Here is a 20,066-nt window from a genome sequence, read left to right on the forward strand (position 1 = left end):
TTCAGCTACTGAATCCTGGGGTAGGGGAGTAGTGTTGGGGTGACGTCAGTCCCCTCTCCAGTTGGGCTTCCTGACGCTCTCTTCCAGTGTGGAACGCAGGCGCACGGTTTGCTCTCTGAGTCCGTTTCCTGGGCAGCCCAGCTTGCCACAGCCATCTCATCCAATCATGAGGTTCCGTTAACCTAGTTTTGTTTTGTTTTGTTTATTGTTTTTTTTTGTTTATTGTTTATTCTTCATTTGTTTTGAGACAAGGTCTCACTCTGTTACTTAGGCTGGAGTGCAGTGGCACGATCTCGGCTCACTGCAACCTCCACCTCCTGGGTTCAAGTGATTCTCATGCCTCAACCTCCAGAGAAGCTGGAACTACAGGCATGTGCCACCACTCCAGGCTAATTTTTGTATTTTTTGGTAAAGACAGGGTTTCACCATGGTGGCCAGGCTTGTCTGGAACTCCTGACCTCAGATGATCTGCCCGTCTCGGCCTCCCAAAATGCTGGGATTACAGGCGTGAGCCACCAAGCCTGGCCCGTGAACTATTAATAGTAAATGTAAAGCATCCAGCCACAACATGTGGTATAGGCTTGAGTATCCCTAACCCGAAAATCCGAAATCCGAAATGTTCCAAAATCCAAAACTTTTTGAGAGCCAACATAACACCGCAAGTGGAAAATTCCATACCTGACTTCACATGACAGGACACAGTGAAAATGCAGGTGCACAACCCAGTTTATTTAACATACCCAAGGAACAAAGACCCTCCCAGTGCCCTTCAGCTGCACTAGGTACAGGCTGGACGCACCAAGGGCAGGTTCCCCTCAATGATGTCCCACATGGATCCAAGACCTATGTGCATTATTCATTGCAATTTTTTTACTTATTCTCTGTTCTATGGTATAAAAATATTGAAAGATAATCAAATTATTGAAAGAGAGAAAGTTCTTTTTTACACAAGTGCAATATAAAAAATGCTAATGGAATAACAGAATTACAAAATCATCATTTTTCAACACCTGATGACATAATTAATGTAGGCACTGAACTTTAATATCTCCTGAAGCAATTAGATGAAAAGCTGATGAGGAACTTCATAAGGAAGGGGTCACAGCAACAATTCCTGAACTCATTTCCCATCTTTTTGTTTGTTTGTTTGTCTTTGTTTTTAATTTTCGGTTCTGTAAACGGTGTCTGTGTTACCCAGGCTACAGTGAAATGGCATGATCATGGCTCACTGCAGCTTCAGACTCCAAGGCTCAAGCAATCCTCTCACCTTGGCCTCCCAAAGAACTGTGATTACAGGCATGAGCCACTGTGCCAGGCCAACTGCCCAGTGTTAATATCAGTAAAACTGAGACAATAAGATGACATTATGTACACACAAGGCAAAAGGAGAGTCAAAAATAATATAAGTAGTTTATTTGGGCCAAGTTTGAGGATCGCAACCTGGAAGCATAAATTCAAATTGCCTTGAATATATGCTCTGGTTAGCAGCAATTACAAGTAGATTTTTAAAGGAAAAAAGAAGAGGCAGTTTCTAAATTGTTTACCAAGAATTTACAGTGAAATAACACAAGCTAGCCGGGTACAGTGGCTCACGCCTGTAATCCCAGCACTTTGGGAGGCCGAGGCATGCAGATCATGAGGTCAGGATATCGAGACCATCCTGGCTAACACAGTGAAACCCCGTCTCTACTAAAAATACAAAAAATTAGCTGGGCGTGGTGGCATATGCCTGTAGTTTCAGCAGCTTGGGAGGCTGAGGCAGGAGAATGACTTGAACCCGGGAGGCGGAGGTTGCAGTGAGCAGAGATCGCGCCACTTTGTGTGTGTGTGTGTGTGTGTCCAGCCTGGGCGACAGAGTGAGACTCCACCTCAAAACAAACAAAACATAAGCTTTTGATTGGCAATACGTTGTTTTTGTATCACAAATTCCAGGAACATGAGAATAATGGGTAAGGCAGCTAGTCAGGAAACTACAGGAAAGAAAAGAAAGAACAAAATGTCATTAAACAATAGGCCGTGCTGGGATTACAGGTGTAAGTCACCTGTAATCCCAGCACTTTGGGAGGCCGAGACAGGCGGATTACAAGGTCAGGAGTTCGAGACCAGCCTGGCCAACATGGCAAAACCCCGTCTCTACTAAAAATACAAAAAATAGCTGGGCGTAGTGGTGAGCACCTGTAATCCCAGCTACTCCGGAGGCTGAGGCAGGAGAATTTCGCTTGAACCCGGGAGGAGGAGGTTGCAGTGAGCTGAGACCGTGCCATTGCACTCCAGCCAGGCAACACAGTGAGACTCCATCTCAAAAAAAAAAAAAGAAAAGACATACTGCAACTACAAGCTGAACAGAATTAAGAATGCCTTGAAGACTACAGAAAGTGCCAACCAGCAGACAGACAAACTGAAGGAGTTTTATGGACAAGCGTTATGCCGTTTGGAATGCTATGATGAATGCTTAGCAGTATACAGAGATCTCACCTGCAACTCCCAAGATGATTATGATAAGGAAAGGAAAACAAACCTTTCAGCAGTTGTTACTCCTCAAAGCAATTGGGGAAAAGTTCCAGAGAACGTTGGGCCTCCAAGAAGGCACACATGAGCTGTGCTACAACACTGCACGTGCGCTGATTGGACAAGGCCAGCTGAACCAGGCCATGAAAATCCTACAAAAAGCTGAAGATCTCTGCCGCTGTTCATTATCAGAAGACTCTGATGGGACTGAGGAAGACCCACAGGAAGGACTGGCCATCATTCATTGTCAGATGGCCTATATTCTGCAGCTTTGGGGTGGAACAGAGGAGGCTTTGCAACTTTACAGTCAAATAATAAAACTGAAACCAACAGATGTGGGATTACTAGCTGTAATTGCAAATAACATAATTACCATTAACACGGACCAAAACGTCGTTGACTCCAAGAAGAAGGTGAAATTAATCAATGCAGAAAGAGTGGAGTTTGAGCTTTCCAAGAAACAACTACAAGCTATAGAATTTAACAATGCTTTACTTGCTATGTACACAAACTAGGCCAATTAATGTCACAAAATATCCGCCAGTTTATAGTCCCAAAGTCCGGAGCATCTCCCATCTGTGTTAATCCAAGCTGCCCAGGTTTGCCTGGAAAGCAGCACACAAAAACAATAGAGCGGCTTCAGGAATTTTCAGATCAATATCCAGAAATGCAGCTGAAATTAAGCTGATCATGGCACAGCTGAAAATTTCTCAAGGTAGTATTTCTAAGCTTGTGTAATATTGAGAAGCATAGAGGAGTTAGAGCAGAAACCAGGCATGGTGTCTGTATTCGTGATCATATGTAGCCATGAAGAAGATATTGATATTGCCATTGAGGTCTTCACACAAACTATTCAGTGGTGTCAAAACCATTGGCCCAATCTCCTGCTCATTTGTCCTTGATAAAAGAAGCTGCAAACTTCAAACTCAAATATAAACGGAAGAAGGAGGCAATTAGTGACCTAGAACAGCAATGGAAACAAAATCCAAAAGATTTTTACACCCTGGCACAGCTTATTTCTGCTTACTCACTTGTAGATCCAGAGAAAGACAGAGCTCTTTGTGAACACTTGTCATTATCAGACAGCATGTCTCTAAAAGTAGATGTCAAGGCTCTTGAAAATTCTCCTGGTGCTACATACATTTGGAAGAAGGGTGGAGAAGTTACTGGAGACGGTCAACAAAAGGGGCGAGGGTGGGAAAATTTGAAAAAGAGAAAAAGACGAGAAAATTGCCTAAGAATTATGACGCAAAAATTACCCCAGATCCAGAAAGATGGCTACCAATGCAAGAACATTCTTATTACGAGGGAAGAAAGAAGGGTAAAAATAAGGATCAGATTGGAAAAGGGACCCAGGGAGCAACTGCAGGAGCTTCATCAGAACTGGATGCCAGAAAAACTGTGAGCAGCCCACCCACCTCCCCAAGACCTGGCAGTGCAGCCACACTATCTGCCTCTACAAGTAACATCATACTCCCAAGATACAGAAACCTGCAGGGGCTCCAGCAACAAAAAAGAAACAGCAACAGAAAAAGAAGAAAGGTGGAAAAGGTAGCTGGTGATGAGAATATTCTTGCTGCAGGCTGTTTTTTAAACTAGTCTCAGGAATATAATTTTAAACTAGTCTAGGAATGTAATAAAGGTAACACACCAAGAAGAAGAAAAAAAAAAAAAGACGCTGCAGTGCGCTATGAATGAACCACCACACTCCAGCCTGGGCAACAGAGAGAGATTCAATCTAAAACAAAAAGTTCATTTAAGTTTTATAGGAAAATCACTGAAGGTTCAAAAGACAAACTATTCACTCAAAAGGAAGTGATCTCACAAGGCTTAAATGTCTTCTAATCTAATCCAATGCTGGCTGACAGAATCAAATGTGGTGTGACTATTTTTAATTATAGGCTTGATTTCTCCCTTAAATCAGAGAAAATAGGGTTGGAGTCCATATGGGAAGGAGAAAGAAGGGATAAAAGATGAGGAAGGCAAAGGCCAGATCATGGAAGGCTCTTATATCATCCCCAAATATTTGGAACAGAGGCCACAGGAAAAAAAAAAAGGAACCCCAAAAAATGACATGATCATTCTGACAGTCATTTTAGAAAAATGACTCTGTCAGGGCCAGGCGTGGTGGCTCACGTCTGTAATCCCAGCACTTTGGGAGGCTGAGGTGGGCGGATCACATGAGGTCAGGAGTTCAAGACCAGACTGGCCAACATGACAAAATCCCATCTCTGCTAAAAATACAAAAATTAGCTGGGCGTCATGGTGGGTGCCTGTAATCCCAGCTGCTTGGGAGGCTGAGGCACAAGAATCACTTGAACCTGGAGGCGGAGGTTGCAGTGAGCTTAAATCACACCACTGCCCTCCAGCCTGGGGCCACAGAGTGAGACCTTGTCTCAAAAAAAAAAAAAAAAAGAGAGAAAGAAAGAAAAGAAAAATGACTGTCAGGAATATGGAGGATATATTAAAGTGCAGAAAAAAATAGGGCAAGAAGACCACTTAAGAGAATAATCCAGATTTTGTTAAATAATTGTATGTGCAAAGACAAGAAGAGGGGAGTCTCTCATCTTTCTGGTTTAAGATCCTAGGTGTATGGGGAAGTCACCAACCAAGGAAGGGAGAAACGCAGCGTCGCCTAGGGATGCAGAGTTTGGTCGCAGAAGCCTGCCTTGGATCCCAGGGCTGCCACTCCCAGCTGTAGCACCTTGGGTTTGCTGGGGAGTTCCTTTTTTTTTTTTTTTTTTCTTTTTAACACATTGTAGCAGCCAGATCAACTTCATCATTTACAAACGGTTGTCCTAAGGATTACTTGAGGAAATGCATGTAGAAACACTGAAAATACTGCCTGGAATCTAGTAAGCTTATAGAATCATTGTTGTTACTCTTGTCACCATTCAACATAAAAGAGGAACCCGGGCGGGGGGTGGGGGGCGAAGATAAAGAGTTCTGTTTAAGGGCATGTTAGGTTTCAAATAACCTCAGGTCTTCAGGGACCTCCCAGAAAGGATGTCCAGGGAGTAGTTCGCTGTCAGGGTCTAGCTCAGGAGAAAGATGTGGGGCGGGGGTATTATCCGGGAGTTAGCATGCAGTTGAAAGCTCATGTGAGGGGAGGGAATTACCTAGGAAACATCAGGGAATCCAGCATCAGCAATGGAAGTGGAGTGGAGGGGAGAGACTTGGGGCTGAGGTCTCTGACACTGAGGTCAAGGAAGCAGGTGAGCCTAGCCTGGAATCTACTCTCCTGGAGTTTGAACTGCCTAGAGTGGTGGTGCCATGAAATAGAAGACCTAACAAAAGCTAAGTGCATCACTGACTATGAGAGAATAACCAGAGAGGTGACCTGGGGAAGGAAAAAAGGGAAGAAAATGCCAACAGGTTTTCTCCTCCAGATGAAGATCTAGAAGCAGTAGGGAACAATGAGGGTATTGAACCAAAGCCTTCAGTTAGCGCATTTTTCACACAGGTTATAATAAAATTGATTGGATGACATTCCCGTCCTGAGAATTTCCTGATTACCATAATTACGTCTCATCCTTTCATCTTTTTAATTGACCATTTACAAACCACTTTCAGGGGTACAGGGCCACATAATCAAACCTAACTAATGCCGACGAATAAATAAAATGTTTCTTTCATATCTAATAATACGGAGATGTCCTAGAACTACAACCCTGTTTTTAATTGACTGACATTTAAAGCCTGAAATTTTATTTCTGTATACGAAAAGAGAACTTTGTGACAGTCCCTAAGGAGGCAATTCGTTTTCACACGTTTTTAAAACATATTCCACACTCCCTTCCACCTCTGCTCTCCTCCCTCCTCAGATCCCGTTTCTTCGGCTACGAATCTCGCGAGAAGTCAAGTTCTCATGAGTTCTCCCAGAAGCCACCACTCTTCCTCTTTCCCTAAGTGGCCTGAGGTGAGTGTTTCTCCTATGTTGCTATCGGGCCTCAATCCTCCTGCCATCACCGCCATCCTGGCCTCGGGGGCGCCGGCCTCCAGGTCCCCGGGAGGAGAACTCCCAGAGCTACTAAATCCTCGCTGGAGGCGGTGGTTTCTTATGCGGGGGGACGTGGCGGAGGGCCCGACTTTGGGAGCCGGGGCCGGTCGGTCTTTGAGGTCCGCAGAGGGACGTGGTGGGCGGGAATGGGGCGACCGGGCTCCTCCACTGGTGGGGCCGCCTGTGGTGCGTGCGGACTCCGGAGATCCAGTGTCCAGTGGTGAGTGATGGCCGAATACGCGTCACATTTGTGGCCGCAACGAGGAAAAGTTTTGGGGGAAATAAAGTCGGGTGGAGGTTTTACACATTTCTACAAGAGTGCTGCGTACCGGAGGGCTCCTAACGTGGGTCATAGCCCGAAGGTGTTGGGAGAGACGGTACTACTTGCAGCCCTGACAGCAAAGGGGTTTCTGTAGAGCGGGAGGAAGGAGGTAGAGGGTTGTAATTGAGTTGTGCCATGTAGATGCGTCGAGTCATTTTACGCCTGGAAGATCCAGCATTGGATTGAAACAGGCTGTATTTTCTTCCAAAGGGTAGACTGGATTGGTGAGGTCTGTGTGGCTGCTTTTGTGGAAGCAGTGCTGTAGTTACTAGCAGATAAAAGGGAAAGAAAGCCCTGGGTGGAGGAAAGGATGGCTGCGATGATGGCATTTCTTAGGACACCTTTGGATTAATCATGAAAACAACTACTCTCTGAGCAGCTGTTCGAATCGTCTAATACTTACTTATACCGAGTTACTGTAAGTGCGTATTGACACAGTTACACTGTACTTTACTCCAGGTAATCTGTGAAAATGGTTCGCTATTCACTTGACCCGGAGAACCCCACGAAATGTAAGTGTACAGGAGATAAATACCTATTTTCTACTTGGGGGTTGGCACAAGATGCCAAAAATTAACCAAAACGTTTTTTATTTTCTAGCATGCAAATCAAGAGGTTCCAATCTTCGTGTTCACTTTAAGGTATGCGATTCATAGCTGTGATCCAACAGTTCCTCATGTTCCACTCAAAAAAGGTAGCTGCAGTGATGACTTTCTTAGGACACCTTTGGATTTACCATGAAAATTAATAAATTCTGAGCGGCCACCTTATATTTAGGCATTGATCATCGGGGTGTAAGGATGTAGGGTTTGTGAAATTGACTAGAAGTACTAGAAAGTCATTTGAAAACCTAGTGTGCAGATCACGATGGGAAATGTTAATGGTACTACATGATGATGGAATAAATGGAGTTTGGGGGTTAATTTTGTCTAGCTTCGGCGAAGTTTCCCTGGGTTTTAATCACAAGGGCTTTTTTTGTTAGTTTTTTGTTTTTGAGATGGAGTCTTGCTTTGTTACTCAGGTTGGAGTGCAGTGGTAAGATCTCGGCTCACTGCATCTTCATCTCCTGAGTTCATGCAGTTCTTTCTCAGCCTCCTGAGTAGCTGGGCTTCTAGGCATGCACCACCACGCCTGGCTAATTTTTGTATTTTTAGTAGAGACAGGATTTCACCATATTGGTCAGGCTGGTCTTGAACTCCTGACCTCACCCACCTCAGCCTCCCAAAGTGCTGGGATTACAGGCGTGAGCCACCACGCCTGGCCTAGTCACAAGTTGTTTTTAATTGCCTTGCCCCCAAAGAATAGAAATAGCTTGATATTTTGAAAAGCCAAAAATTTCACATTTTCTTTAAAAATTAAACAATGCTTTGATCTAGTTAACCAACACTTTATTCACTCTTAGAACACTCGTGAAACTGCCCAGGCCATCAAGGGTATGCATATTCGAAAAGCCACGAAGTATCTGAAAGATGTCACTTTACAGAAACAGTGCGTACCATTCCGACGTTACAATGGTGGAGTTGGCAGGTGTGCCCAGGTGAGAATTCTTAGTTGCCATTTGAAGAGACAAATTTTAATGGAAAAGTGATGGGATAGGATAAGAATGGCTAAGATCTGTGCCGATAAACCTATTTCTGGTTGCTGTAATGACAGAGGACACCTTGGACTGATGGTGAAATAAACCATGTTCTAAGAAACCATGATGTCGGATCAAATACATTCATCTTGGCTGTAATGTTAATTTAAATCAAGGAAAATGACTAATCTCCATTTTCTTTCAGGCCAAGCAGTGGGGCTGGACACAAGGTCGATGGCCCAAAAGAGTGCTGGAATTTTTGCTGCACATGCTTAAAAACGCAGAGAGTAATGCTGAACTTAAGGTACCCAAACCATTAACACCCTGTGCAACTTGGGTCGTTTAATTAATGTTGGCTGTTCAGATCTATGTCCTTGATTTTAAAATTTCTACCTCCAGTTTCCACGGAACTAAATTATTTCCTTTTTTTTTTTTTTTTTTTTTTTTTTGAGTTCCTTTATGGCAGAATTCTGTGAAGATCCAGAAGCGTGCCTCTGTGGTCTCTCTAAACCTAACATTTAGTATTTCTATTTTTCTGCTGTCTTTTTACACTGGTGGTACTTTACCAAAGGCTTTTAACCCTTTTTTGTGCCGTACACCTTTTTGGTAGTATGGTTAATTATCAGAGTTATTGCCTTGGCAGTGATTAATGTGGTTTGTGACCTACCTTCATAAAGGAGAGCCATGTTACATTTCAGAAAGAAATTGTTTAAAATTTCAACAAGTTTAACAAACTTGTGTTGACAAAACACAAATTTCTCCATTTTGTATATTACCCATTAGCCTTTTGCATTTGAAGGTCTGGGCCAGAACTGAAATTAGTTTAGGTCTGTATTGCTCCAAGACCTTGTAAGCCATGCTGAGAAATTCTGTTTATCATCAAGACTTTGAATTGGGTTCTACCTTAGCCCTCAGCTCTCCACTGTCTAACGATCTCTGGGAAGGCCACTCATAGACAATGTATTTAGCACACTGAGTCTGGTGGCAGTTTAGACACAAAGGTGAAGGCAGACAGTTGCTTAAAAACATGCTGTTTGAAGAATAAAAGGATTGCCTTTTAGAAATGGTTTCATTGAGGCAGGACTTTGGAACAAGGCTGGGAATTCATATTTACCAAAGATAGTTTGTGGTGGTTTACTAATTAAGAATGTTCCTGGTTTCATTCTCCTTCCTTTCTTCCCCAGGGTTTAGATGTAGATTCTCTGGTCATCGAGCATATCCAAGTGAACAAAGCACCTAAAATGCGCCGACGGACCTACAGAGCTCATGGTCGGATTAACCCATACATGAGCTCTCCCTGCCACATTGAGATGATCCTTACTGAAAAGGAACAGATTGTTCCTAAACCAGAAGAGGAGGTTGCCCAGAAGAAAAAGGTAAATTAGTAGTTGCTCAGTTTTGTTTGTGATAGTAGAAAGATTTGTGGTTGCTGTGATGACTATCTTAGGACACCTTTGGAATAACTATGAAAGAAAACTATTCTGAGCAACCCTTTCACCTATCTTATTTTGGCTTTTGTGAGTTTGTTTCTTGACTAGTAATAAATGGTAGTTTTATATTCAGTACATCAGGCCTGTATGATTATCTGCTGATGGCCCCACTTAGATGTACATAGCCACTTCAAAGCCCCTTCTTTTTTTTTTCTTTTTTTTTTTTGGATGAAACGTCTTGCTCTGTTCCCCCAGGCTGGAGTGCAGTGCGCGCAATCTCAGGCTCACTGCAGAGCTCCGCCTCCCGCGTTCACGCCACTCTCCTGCCCTCCAGCCTCCTGAGGCAGCTGCGGATACAGGCTACCACGCCTGGCTTTTTTTTTTTTTTTTTATTTTTTTTTTTTTGCAGACGGAAAGTCTCGCCTCTGTCGTCCGGCTGCGGAGTGCAGTGGGGGGCCCGATCTCAGCTCACTGCCAAGCTCCGCCCGGTTCACGTCCATTCTCGCCTCAGCAGTAGCTGGCGACTACAGGCGCCCGCCACTCGCCCGGGCTAGTTTTTTGTATTGTTTTTTTTAGTAGAGACGGGGTTTCACCGTGTTAGCCAGGATGGGGTCTCGATCTCCTGACCTCGTGATCCGCCGTCTCGGCCTCCCAAAGTGCTGGGATTACAGGCTTGAGCCACCGCGCCCGGCTTTTTGTATTGTTAGTAGAGACGAGGTTTCACCGTGTTAGCCAGGATGGTCTCGATCTCCTGACCACGTGATCCACCTGCCTCAGCCTCCCAAAGTATTGGGATTACAGGTGGGAGCCACTGCGCCCGGCCAAGAAGCTTGTTTTCAGTAATAGATCACATTCAGTTCTTTTAAGTCAAGAACCTGATTGATTCTGTACACTTCTCTTTATACCTAATGAACTTCTGTTGATTTCTACCATTTTTTCCCCCTTAGTCCTTAACAGCTACGTTTCCTGCCTCCAGAATAAGCCAAAGCCCTCCAAGATGTACTGTGGGTTTCTCTAAGAAACATAACACTCTATTTTTCTTTCCCCAGATATCCCAGAAGAAACTGAAGAAACAAAAACTTATGGCACGGGAGTAAATTCAGCATTAAAATAAATGTAATTTAAAGGAAAAGAATGTTGGTTGTCTTTATTAGTGAACGTATTTCAGGTGTCCTTAGAAGATGAATCAAATGAGAATTTTTAGGATTAGAATTACAAACACAGATTGCTTACCCTGCACCATTAAAAACCATTTTCATGGTTGGGCACAGTGGCTCATTTCTATAATCCCAGCACTTTGGGAGGTGGAGGCTGGCTGCTTGAGCCCAGGAGTTCAAGCCCAGCCGGGGCAACATGACAAGAACCCTGTCTTAAAAAAATAATACAAAAATTAAGTGTGTCACTTCCAGGTAGTCCCAGCTAAGTGGGAGGCTGCAGTGAGCCCTGCTGCACTCCAACGTGGGTAAGACAGAACAAGACCCTGTCTCAAAAAAAATGTTTCTTCATCCCAAAAGGAATTTGCAATGGGTTTCTTTATAGAATAATCCAGTGTGTGAATATACCAGTTGTTCATCCCGTTGGAAGTGGCTCCATTGAGCATTGCCTTTGAGTGTCAGGACAGCACTCAGGCTCTGGTTTTGACGTTTTTTAGGTTGATGCTCAGGGTTTTGTTTTCACTGTTAAACGATGCTACTGTGAACCTTTGTGTGCAGATTTTTGTGTTTTCATTTCTCGAGTATATACTAGAGTGGAATTGATGAGAAGGTTCCCTGACTAAACATCTGAAGAACTTGCAAATATTTACAAAAAGTCTGCATGTTACATTTCCACCAGCGGTTTATGAGGGTCCCAGTTTCCACGCATCCTTGCCGACACGTACTGACATCCTAGTGAGTGTCAGTACTTCCGTTTATAAAGTGATATAACTGCTTTTAAGCAACTGATGTTTGTAAAGTTGGCCTTAGTTAATGTTCGTTTGCTCTGCTCTTGAATTTAAAAAGCGAGCAAAACTAATGGCTTATTCAGTTGCCTCTGAACGGCCTAGCTGCCACCTTCCCTGTGGGTGCCGCGCCATTTGCACGGGCGTCATCCTTTACCGAGGCAGCGTTCTTAATTTCAATCGTGCGTTCTGGGTCACAGAGCAGTCAGGTCAGGCTTTCTTCCCGGAGCGGAGCTTTCAGTTGGGCACCTGGGAAGCGCAGGACTTGCGCGTTACCTGCAGGCCGCAGAGCCAGAAGCCCCGCCGCGTCCCCATGGACAACACTGCTGCGTGCCGTGCGTCCCGGAGCTGACGCAGGCGCGCCTTTGTCGTCCCCCTGGAGGGCGCCCATTGGCTCGGCTGCGGCTCGTCCCTCCCTCCGGAAGTGCGGATATTGTCAGCTGCGATTCGGCGGTCGCGGGTGAGTGTGTCCCGGCTAGCGGCCTGGGTTGGGCTTTGTAGCTGCTCCGGAGGCGCAGCACGGGCCGCGCTCTCAGAGTCCTAGCCGGTGCGCGGCCTCCTGCCTCCTCCCTCCTCGGCGGTCGCGGCCCGCCGGCCTCCGCGGTGCCCGCCTTCTCTCTCAGGGTACCTTCCTTCCGCACGCGCGCTCCTCCGCCCTCCCCTCCCCTCTGTAGTCCTTGTCCACCATGGGCGTCCTCGGGGCTTCCATTTGCCTCTCCGGTAATTTATACTGATTTTGTTCTTTTCCGTGGCCAAGTATCTGTTTCACATCCCTTCTGTTACCTTCACCATTAGGCCTCTGTTCTCTCTTTTCAGTCATTGTCATTGACTCAACCTGTCCCCGCTCCCTCTGTCTCCACTAAGATTACATGCTCTACTGGATGATTTGGAGGAAGGTGGCTTTCCCTGTTATGCCTGACCTATTTCGGATGGAGCCTCAGACTTTAACTGTCTGCTCTATTGTCTGAACTTAAGTCGAGTGAAAGAAGATTCCTCTGCAACAGCTTTAATCCATTTTGCTCGCTTCGTTGGCTTGGAGCGAATAATTAAAGTAATAATATCTCCTAGCCACCTTCTAGACTTTTCTGACCCAGTTTCCACATGTGTGAAGTAAAATATCTTACCGAAGAATTATGAAGATTAAAAGATAAGATACAAATAGGCTTCATTCTGAAGAGAGCTAAAAAGTCTCTTAAAAGCAATAATTGTGGAATAAGTGATTAGTAGTATTTGTTCTCGAGAGTTTATGTACACCATACTGTGTGCGAACTTACTTAAAACACAATTGCAGAAGTGAAAATGAATCTTTTTGATGGAGGGCCTGTCGGTCACTAAACCAGTACTGGTAACATTACCAGTTGTTTTGAAGGGGTTTAGTTGGTTTGGAAAGTTTGGTAAAAACAAGACCATTGTGTTTTTGGAAGAAGAAAAGGCAAGAGCATTGAGGAAAACCAGAATTGGAAATAACGGTCTTAGCCAGCTCTAGTTACCAGTTACCCTCTGTGAGAACTTTGGACAGGTTACAACTTTTTTTTTTCAATCTTGAGACAGGGTCTGCTTCTGTGGCCCAGGCTGGAGTGCAGTGGGCCATCATAGCTCACGGCAACTTCTTCTTTCCCGGGCGCTAGCGGTTCTCCTTCCTCAGCTCCCCAAGTAGCTGGGACTGCAGGCGCGTGCCACCACTCCTGGCTAATTATTTAAAAAAAAAAAATTAGGCCGGGATCCGGTAATCCCAGCACTTTGGGAGGCCTAAGTGGGAGGATCACTTGAGCTCAGGACTTGAAGATCAGCATATGCAACACAGTGAGACCTCATCTCTACTAAAAATTAAAAAATTAGTCGGGCATGGTGGCGGGGGCCTGTGGTCCTACCTACTCAGGAGGCCGAGGAAGGGGGATGGCTTGAGTCCGAGAAGTCAAGGCTGCTGTGAACTCTGAACACAAGTGGTATGTTTGAGCCACTGTACTTTAGCCTGAGCAACAGAGCAAGACCCTGTCTTAAAAAAAAATCAATGGCCTTTTTTTTTTTTTTTTTCTGAGACAAGAGTTTTGCTCTTCTCACACAGGCTGGAGTGCAATGGCATGATCTCAGCTGACTGCAACCTCCACCTCCCAGGTTTAAGCAATTCTCCTGCCTTAGCCTCCCCAGTAGCTGGGATTGCAGGCGCCCACCATCACACCCGGCTAATTTTTGTATTTTTAGTAGAGATGGGGTTTCGTCATGTTGGCCAGGCTGGTTTTGAACTCCTGACCTCAGGTGATCTGCCCGCCTCAGCCTCCGGAGGTGCTGGGATTACAGGCCTGAGCCACCGCACCTAACCTCAATTTACATTCCTGTTTATAGCTCTTGTTTGTAATTCATTTCAAAGACACATTCAGATTGGATTATCTATACCACTGTTTACCTGTGTTGTGAATAATTTTAAAATGCCTTAGCATAGTGATGGTGCTGACTCATTTGCCAGCAGATACTACTTAATTTGCAATATTTTGAAAATCTGTTGTTTTTTTTTTTTTTGAGACGGAGTTTTGCTCTGTCACCCAGGCTGGAGTGCAGTGGCGCGATCTTGGCTCACTGCAACCTCCGTCTCCTGGTTTCAAGCAATTCTCTCACCTAGGCCTCCCGAGTATCTGGGATTACAGGCACCCACCACCTCGCCCGGCTAATTTTTGTATTTTTAGTAAAGACGGGATTTCACCATGTTGGCCAGTCTGGTCTCGAACTCCTGACCTCAAGTGATCCACCTGCCTTGGCTAACCAAAGTGCTGGGATTACAGACGTGAGCCACCACTCCTAGCCTGAAAATAAGAAATCTTAACGTGGTAAAGTAAATTATCAGCCTTATGCACTGTTCGAAAGCTTCTTTCTTTCTAAGACCCTCCGTCCTATTCTAGGAGATTAAAAAGTCTTGTAAATTTAAGAGATCATTTGGTGTAATAATATATTATGGAACAAGTATTAGTTCTTCAAGAAATTGCTGATTTTGAGAAGCTCCCACACGATTTCTAATCATTAAGGAAATACGTGGTGTTAGTTAGTTTTGAGACAAAGTCTTGCACTGTTGCCCAGGCTGGAGTGCAGTGGCATGATTGTAGCTCTCTGCAGCCTTGAACTTCTGAGTTCAAGTGATCCTCCTGAGCCTGGCATGGTGGCTTACACCTGTAATCTGAGCAACCCAGAGCACTGAGGCAGGAGGATCGCTTGAGGCCAGGAGTTTGAGACCAGCCTTGGCAACACAGTAAGACCCCATCTCTAAAAGAATTTTCTAAAATTAGCCAGGCATTGTGGCTAATTACTTAGGCTCAGAAGTTCAGGGTTGCAGTGATGATTGTTCTACTGCATTCCAGCCTGGGTGACAGTGCAAGACCTTGTCTCAAAACAAATTAACACCATTAATTTCCTTGATGATTAGAAATTATGTTGGAACTTCTTAAAAGCAACAAACTCGGGAGGCTGAGGTGGGAGGATCACTTGAGCCCAGGCTGCAGTAAGCCACAATGGTGCCACTGCAGTCCAGCCTGGGCAACAGAGTGAGAAGGGTCTTGAAAAAAACAACAACAAAGAAGCAATCTTCCCACCTTCGTCTTTCAGGTAGCTAGGATTACAGCCATGTACCAACAAGGTCAGCATGGGTGTCTTTTGGAAATGGATAATTTACTTAGAACATATGATAATACGAAATAAATTTGTTTTGTTTTGTTTGAGACGGAGTCTCGCTTTGTCGCCCAGGCTGGAGTGCAGTGGCGCGATCTCGGCTCATTGCAACCTCCAACTCCTGGGTTCAAGTGATTCTCTCCTGCCTCAGCCCCCCAAGTAGCTGGGAATACAGGTGCCCGCCACCACGCCCTGCTAATTTTTGTATTTTTAGTAGAGACAGGGTTTCACTATGTTAGTCAGGCTGGTCTTGAACTCCTGACATCATGATCCGCTCACCTCAGCCTCCCAAACTGCTGGGACTACAAGCATGAGCCACTGCACTCAGTCAATAAAAATTTTTTTATTACTTGATACACCTTAAATTATGTTCTTAAAAATAAAAGCAAAATATATCAAAGTAAAATATATCAAAGGAGAGTTGTTGCCTGGGAAAGGCCAGCTGATTTGCAGCCTAGAGGTCTTGCAAAGTAATGTCTTGTTAAGTTTCGTATTGCAGGATTTACCATCAGCGTTGTAGGTTTGGCTAATTGATATTGGCAGTCCCCGAAGATTAGAACTTGGGAGTTAATTCACGCAATGTCCACTCCACACTGAAATGGAATATAAGTCATAATACTGAATTTAATGTTTTTTTGTTTGTTTGTTTGTTTTTGTTTTTGAGATAGAGTTTCACTCTTGTTGCCCAGGCTGGAGTGTGATGGCACAATCTTGGCTCACTGCAACCTCTGCCTCCCGGGTTCAAGTGATTCTCCTGCCTCAGCCTCCTGAGTAGCTGGGATTACAGGCATGCACCATCACACCTGGCTAATTTTGTATTTTTAGTAGAGACGGGGTTTTACCATATTGGTTAGGCTGGTCTCAAACTCCCGACCTCAGGTGATCTGGCCGCCTCAGCCTCCCAAAGTGCTGGGATTGCAGGCGTGAGCTGCCATGCCCGGCCCATTTTTAAAACTCTAAATAGAGATAGTAGCAAAGGCACCCAACCTCACTGATTTGAGGATTAAATGAGTTGATATATGTAAACTGCCTAGCACCTACTAAACGTTGTTGTCTTTCCTTTATCATCAAATTCATGATTAGGGAGCAGTGATTGGAAGTTTGGAAGCAGGCACCTCATTATTATTTCCATGCCTACCACCTATTATTTCTTTATTTTGAGATGGAGTCTTGCTCTGTCACCCAGGCTGGAGTGTAGTCGGGATCTCGGCTCACTGCAGCTTCTGCCTCCCAGGTTCAAGCAATTCTCCTGCCTCAGCCTCTTGTGTAGCTGGGATTACAGGTGCACGCCACTACGCCCGGTTGATTTTTGTATTGTTAGTAGAGACAGGGTTTCACCGTGTTGGCCAGGCTGGTCTCAAACTCCTGACCCCATGATCCGCCCGCCTCGGCCTCCCAAAGTGCTGGGTTTACAGGCATGAGCCACTGCACCTGGCCCATTTCTTTACCTTGTAGATAGCAGCTTTTTATTTAGCACTTATGTAGCTGGACCATAGGAGTATGCCACCATGGCCAGCTAATTTTTTGATCTTGTAGAGGCAGGGTCTCACTCTGTTGTGCAAGTTGGTTTTGAACTCCTGGGCTCAAGCTATCCTCTTGCCTCCCAAAGTGCTGGGATTACAGGCGTGAGCCACCACATCTATCCCCTTTCAGATATCTTAATTTTGATAAATTCCTTCAGTTACTAATCTGTGATGAACTGATTTTTTTCTTCATATATATCAACAGTTGAGGAGCTCAAGCTCGGGAAAATGGTGTGCATTCCTTGTATCGTCATTCCAGTTCTGCTCTGGATCTACAAAAAATTCCTGGAGCCATACATATACCCTCTGATTTCCCCCTTCATTAGCCGTATATGGCCTAAGAAAGCAATACAAGAATCCAACGATCCAAACAAAGGCAAAGTGGACTGTAAGGTAAGAACATTCACATGTCTTGAATTATGAGCAGTGAACAGGGGTGGTACTTGGGTGAAACACTTAGATTTTGGAAAGACAAGTTTTAGAACCAGAAGCTTCAAGAGTTTGTCTAACATTTGGCTTAAAGTTTTAAAGTAGGCCTCTGATTAATGCATTTGTCCTTTGGCCAAAATGATAACCAGTATTTCCTGACTGATAAGTGTAATGGAAAATATCTAATGGATGAGGAGAGATTATACTAATACAATCCAGTTTCACTGATTGATAACTTTGGTAAGAGATTTAATTAGAAGGATCATGGAGATTTAAAAAAAATTTTTTTTTAAATGAGTGGACAACTCTGTTGTCTTTAGAATTGGTGCTTTTTTAGATTCAACTTTGTACTCAGCTGCACTGATTAGCCACCCTGCCCATTTCTGGAAACAAAATATTTTCACTCTGGAGCTTGTTGTCTGTCTTTAAAGACAATGTTTCTTCAGCCTGGCGCTGTAGCTGACACCTGTAATCCCAGCACTTTGGGAGGTCAAGATGGGTTGATCACCTGAGGTCAGGAGTTCAAGACCAGCCTGACCAACATGGTGAAATCCCATTTCTACTAAAAATACCAAAATTAGTGAGGCGCGGTGGCGGGCGCCTGTAATCTCAGCTACTCAGGAGGCTAGGTGGGAGAATCGCTTGAACCTGGGCAGCGGAGGTTGCAGTGAGCTGATATCGCATCACTGCAGTCCAGGCTGGGTGACAAGAATGAAACTCCATCTCAAAAAAAAAAAAAGAGAATGTCTCTTAATATCTTTTTGTTGTAATAATTTCTTTTTTTGTTTTGTTTTGTTTTTGAGATGGAGTCTCGCTCTGTCACCAGGCTAGAGTGCAGTGGCACAATCTCGGCTCACCACAACCTCCACCTCCCAGGTTCAAGTGATTATCCTGCCTCAGCCTCCTGAGTAGCTGGGATTACAGGCACGTGCCACCACACCCAGCTAATTTTTGTATTTTTAGTAGAGACGGGGTTTCACCATGTTGGCCAGGATGGTCTCGATCTCCTGACTTGGTGATCCGTCTGCCTCAGCCTCCCAAAGTGCTGGGATTACTGGCATAAGCCACCACACCCGGCTTGTTATAATGATTTCTAAAATGTTTTTTTGTTTTAGGGTGCAGACATGAATGGCATGCAGAACATGAATCGGCATACCAACAAAGAGGACCAACAGAAATCTCTGATAAAAAGAAAGACTAAAGCAGTTTTCCTAAAGGACCTCATCATTTAAAAAATGGACCTGATAATATGAACCATCTTCCTTGTAACTGTCTCTGACCTTTTATCTGAGACCGGAATTCAGGATAGGAGTCTAGATATTTACCTGATACTAATAAGGAAATACATGATATCTGTATTTATAATGTAGTTAGTTATATTTAATGACCTCATTCCTAAGTTCCTTTTTCATTAATGTAGCTTTCATTTCTGTTATTGCTATTTGAATAATATGATTAAATAGAAGGTCTGTGCCAGTAGACATTATGTTACTAAATCAGCACTTTAAAATACTTGGTTCTCTATCTAATTCATAGGAATTTGACTGCTGTTTGCTCTACTTTCTTTGGGCTCTTCTAGTTTGAGTGGAGTACAATTTTACTGTGAAATAGTCCAGTGAAACTGCAGGGAAATGCAGGTAGAATCTTGGGAGGTAATAATGATGTGAAACATAAAGATATAATAATTACTGTCCAACACAGTGGAGCAGCTTGTCCACAAATGTAGTAATTACTATTTATTGCTCTAAGGAAGATAAAAAAAGATAGGGAAAAAGGGGAAACGTCTCTGAAAAACGGAACATCTTTTACATAAATGTCTAATGTAATTATAAAATGTTAATCCTTACTGCATTTCTTCTGTTCCTACAAATGTATTAAACATTCAGTTTAACTGGTAGTTCTTTTTCTTTTAAAGTCTATTTAAATATTCAAAAGGGAAATTTTTCACTATGTCAGAAGGCAGAATTTGGATGTTGTGATGGCATCTGTATAGTGGTGGGACAACAGTTACCATTGTTGCCTAAGAAGACACTCCAAAATTCAGTGGTTTTCAGCAGCAGTGACTTGACTGGGCAGTTCTGTGCTGTTCTGGGCTCACTCATATGGCTGGCTGGGCCTGGGTCTGGACCTGGGCGCTATGTGATTTTTATCTTGGGCTTTGAAAACTCAGTGTAGGGACCTATAAATATTCAAAGAGGATGAGATGCATCCTTATCTATATTTTTTGTTCCCTCTGAAGCTGGGAAAGATTAAAAGGGACTCCTGCCCTTGGGTCCCCAGTGGAGTCCGGGTCCTAACTCAGGCTCTGTTAAGTTCTGTGTCTGGTCAAGTCATTGACTTACCTTGGACTTTATTTGATATAAATCATATAAATCAGCAGGTCTTAGCTTTTATGTCCAAAGCCATCTGAGGGATAAGATATTTCTCATTAGCAAATACACTTTTTTAAGGTATAAATGCTATTATAAAAATAACAGGTATGTATAGTAAAACAATGCAAGAGCATCCTAAATGAAAAGCGAATGTTTTTTCTCAACTCTCATTCCCTTATTCCAGCTCCACAGAGGTAATCAATTGTTTTTTTTCGTCGTATGGTTTGTTTTTGTTAGCAGCCTTTTCCTGAACACTGCTTCTCCTTGTGGAGCAAGGCTAACTCATAGGCAGTGCGTCCAGAGTCTGCCTCAG

At 44.0% G+C, this 20,066-nt stretch overlaps 2 protein-coding genes and 1 pseudogene across 3 annotated transcripts; all 3 read left to right on the forward strand.

The window, feature by feature from the left end:
* The first annotated feature begins 1,945 nt into the window (after positions 1-1,945).
* Positions 1,946-6,736, forward strand: LOC108539746 (signal recognition particle subunit SRP72 pseudogene; annotated as a pseudogene).
* RPL17 (ribosomal protein L17) lies at positions 6,343-10,968 on the forward strand. Of its 2 annotated transcripts, none has more exons than XM_017888644.1 (7): positions 6,343-6,427; positions 7,290-7,342; positions 7,431-7,471; positions 8,233-8,367; positions 8,612-8,710; positions 9,591-9,782; positions 10,886-10,968. In XM_017888644.1, exons 2-7 carry the CDS (start codon positions 7,303-7,305, stop codon positions 10,931-10,933), a joined length of 555 nt encoding a protein of 184 aa, XP_017744133.1. In that variant the 5' UTR covers positions 6,343-6,427; positions 7,290-7,302; the 3' UTR covers positions 10,934-10,968. The 2 variants fall into 2 exon arrangements, with proteins under 2 accessions (XP_017744133.1, XP_017744134.1); XM_017888645.1 differs by lacking the exon at positions 6,343-6,427 and adding an exon at positions 6,450-6,728.
* Positions 10,969-12,403: 1,435 nt separating this feature from the next.
* Positions 12,404-19,278, forward strand: CUNH18orf32 (chromosome unknown C18orf32 homolog). The gene is given in 4 exon segments (XM_017888646.1): positions 12,404-12,495; positions 17,158-17,345; positions 18,497-18,523; positions 18,526-19,278. Coding segments are annotated over 4 exon segments (306 nt in total). The 5' UTR covers positions 12,404-12,461; the 3' UTR covers positions 18,583-19,278.
* Positions 19,279-20,066: the final 788 nt, after the last annotated feature.

This window comes from Rhinopithecus bieti, unplaced genomic scaffold (genome assembly GCF_001698545.2).
Source record: "Rhinopithecus bieti isolate Rb0 unplaced genomic scaffold, ASM169854v2 scaffold_18295, whole genome shotgun sequence".
NCBI lineage: Eukaryota > Metazoa > Chordata > Mammalia > Primates > Cercopithecidae > Rhinopithecus > Rhinopithecus bieti.

Excerpts from the sequence above, each read along its gene's own strand:
- RPL17 (XM_017888644.1), top strand. The coding sequence starts at position 7,303 with ATGGTTCGCTATTCACTTGACCCGGAGAACCCCACGAAAT. Across the intron at positions 7,343-7,430 it reads CCCGGAGAACCCCACGAAAT|CATGCAAATCAAGAGGTTCC; the intron begins GTAAGTGTACAG and ends TTTATTTTCTAG. Across the intron at positions 9,783-10,885 it reads AGGTTGCCCAGAAGAAAAAG|ATATCCCAGAAGAAACTGAA; the intron begins GTAAATTAGTAG and ends TTCTTTCCCCAG.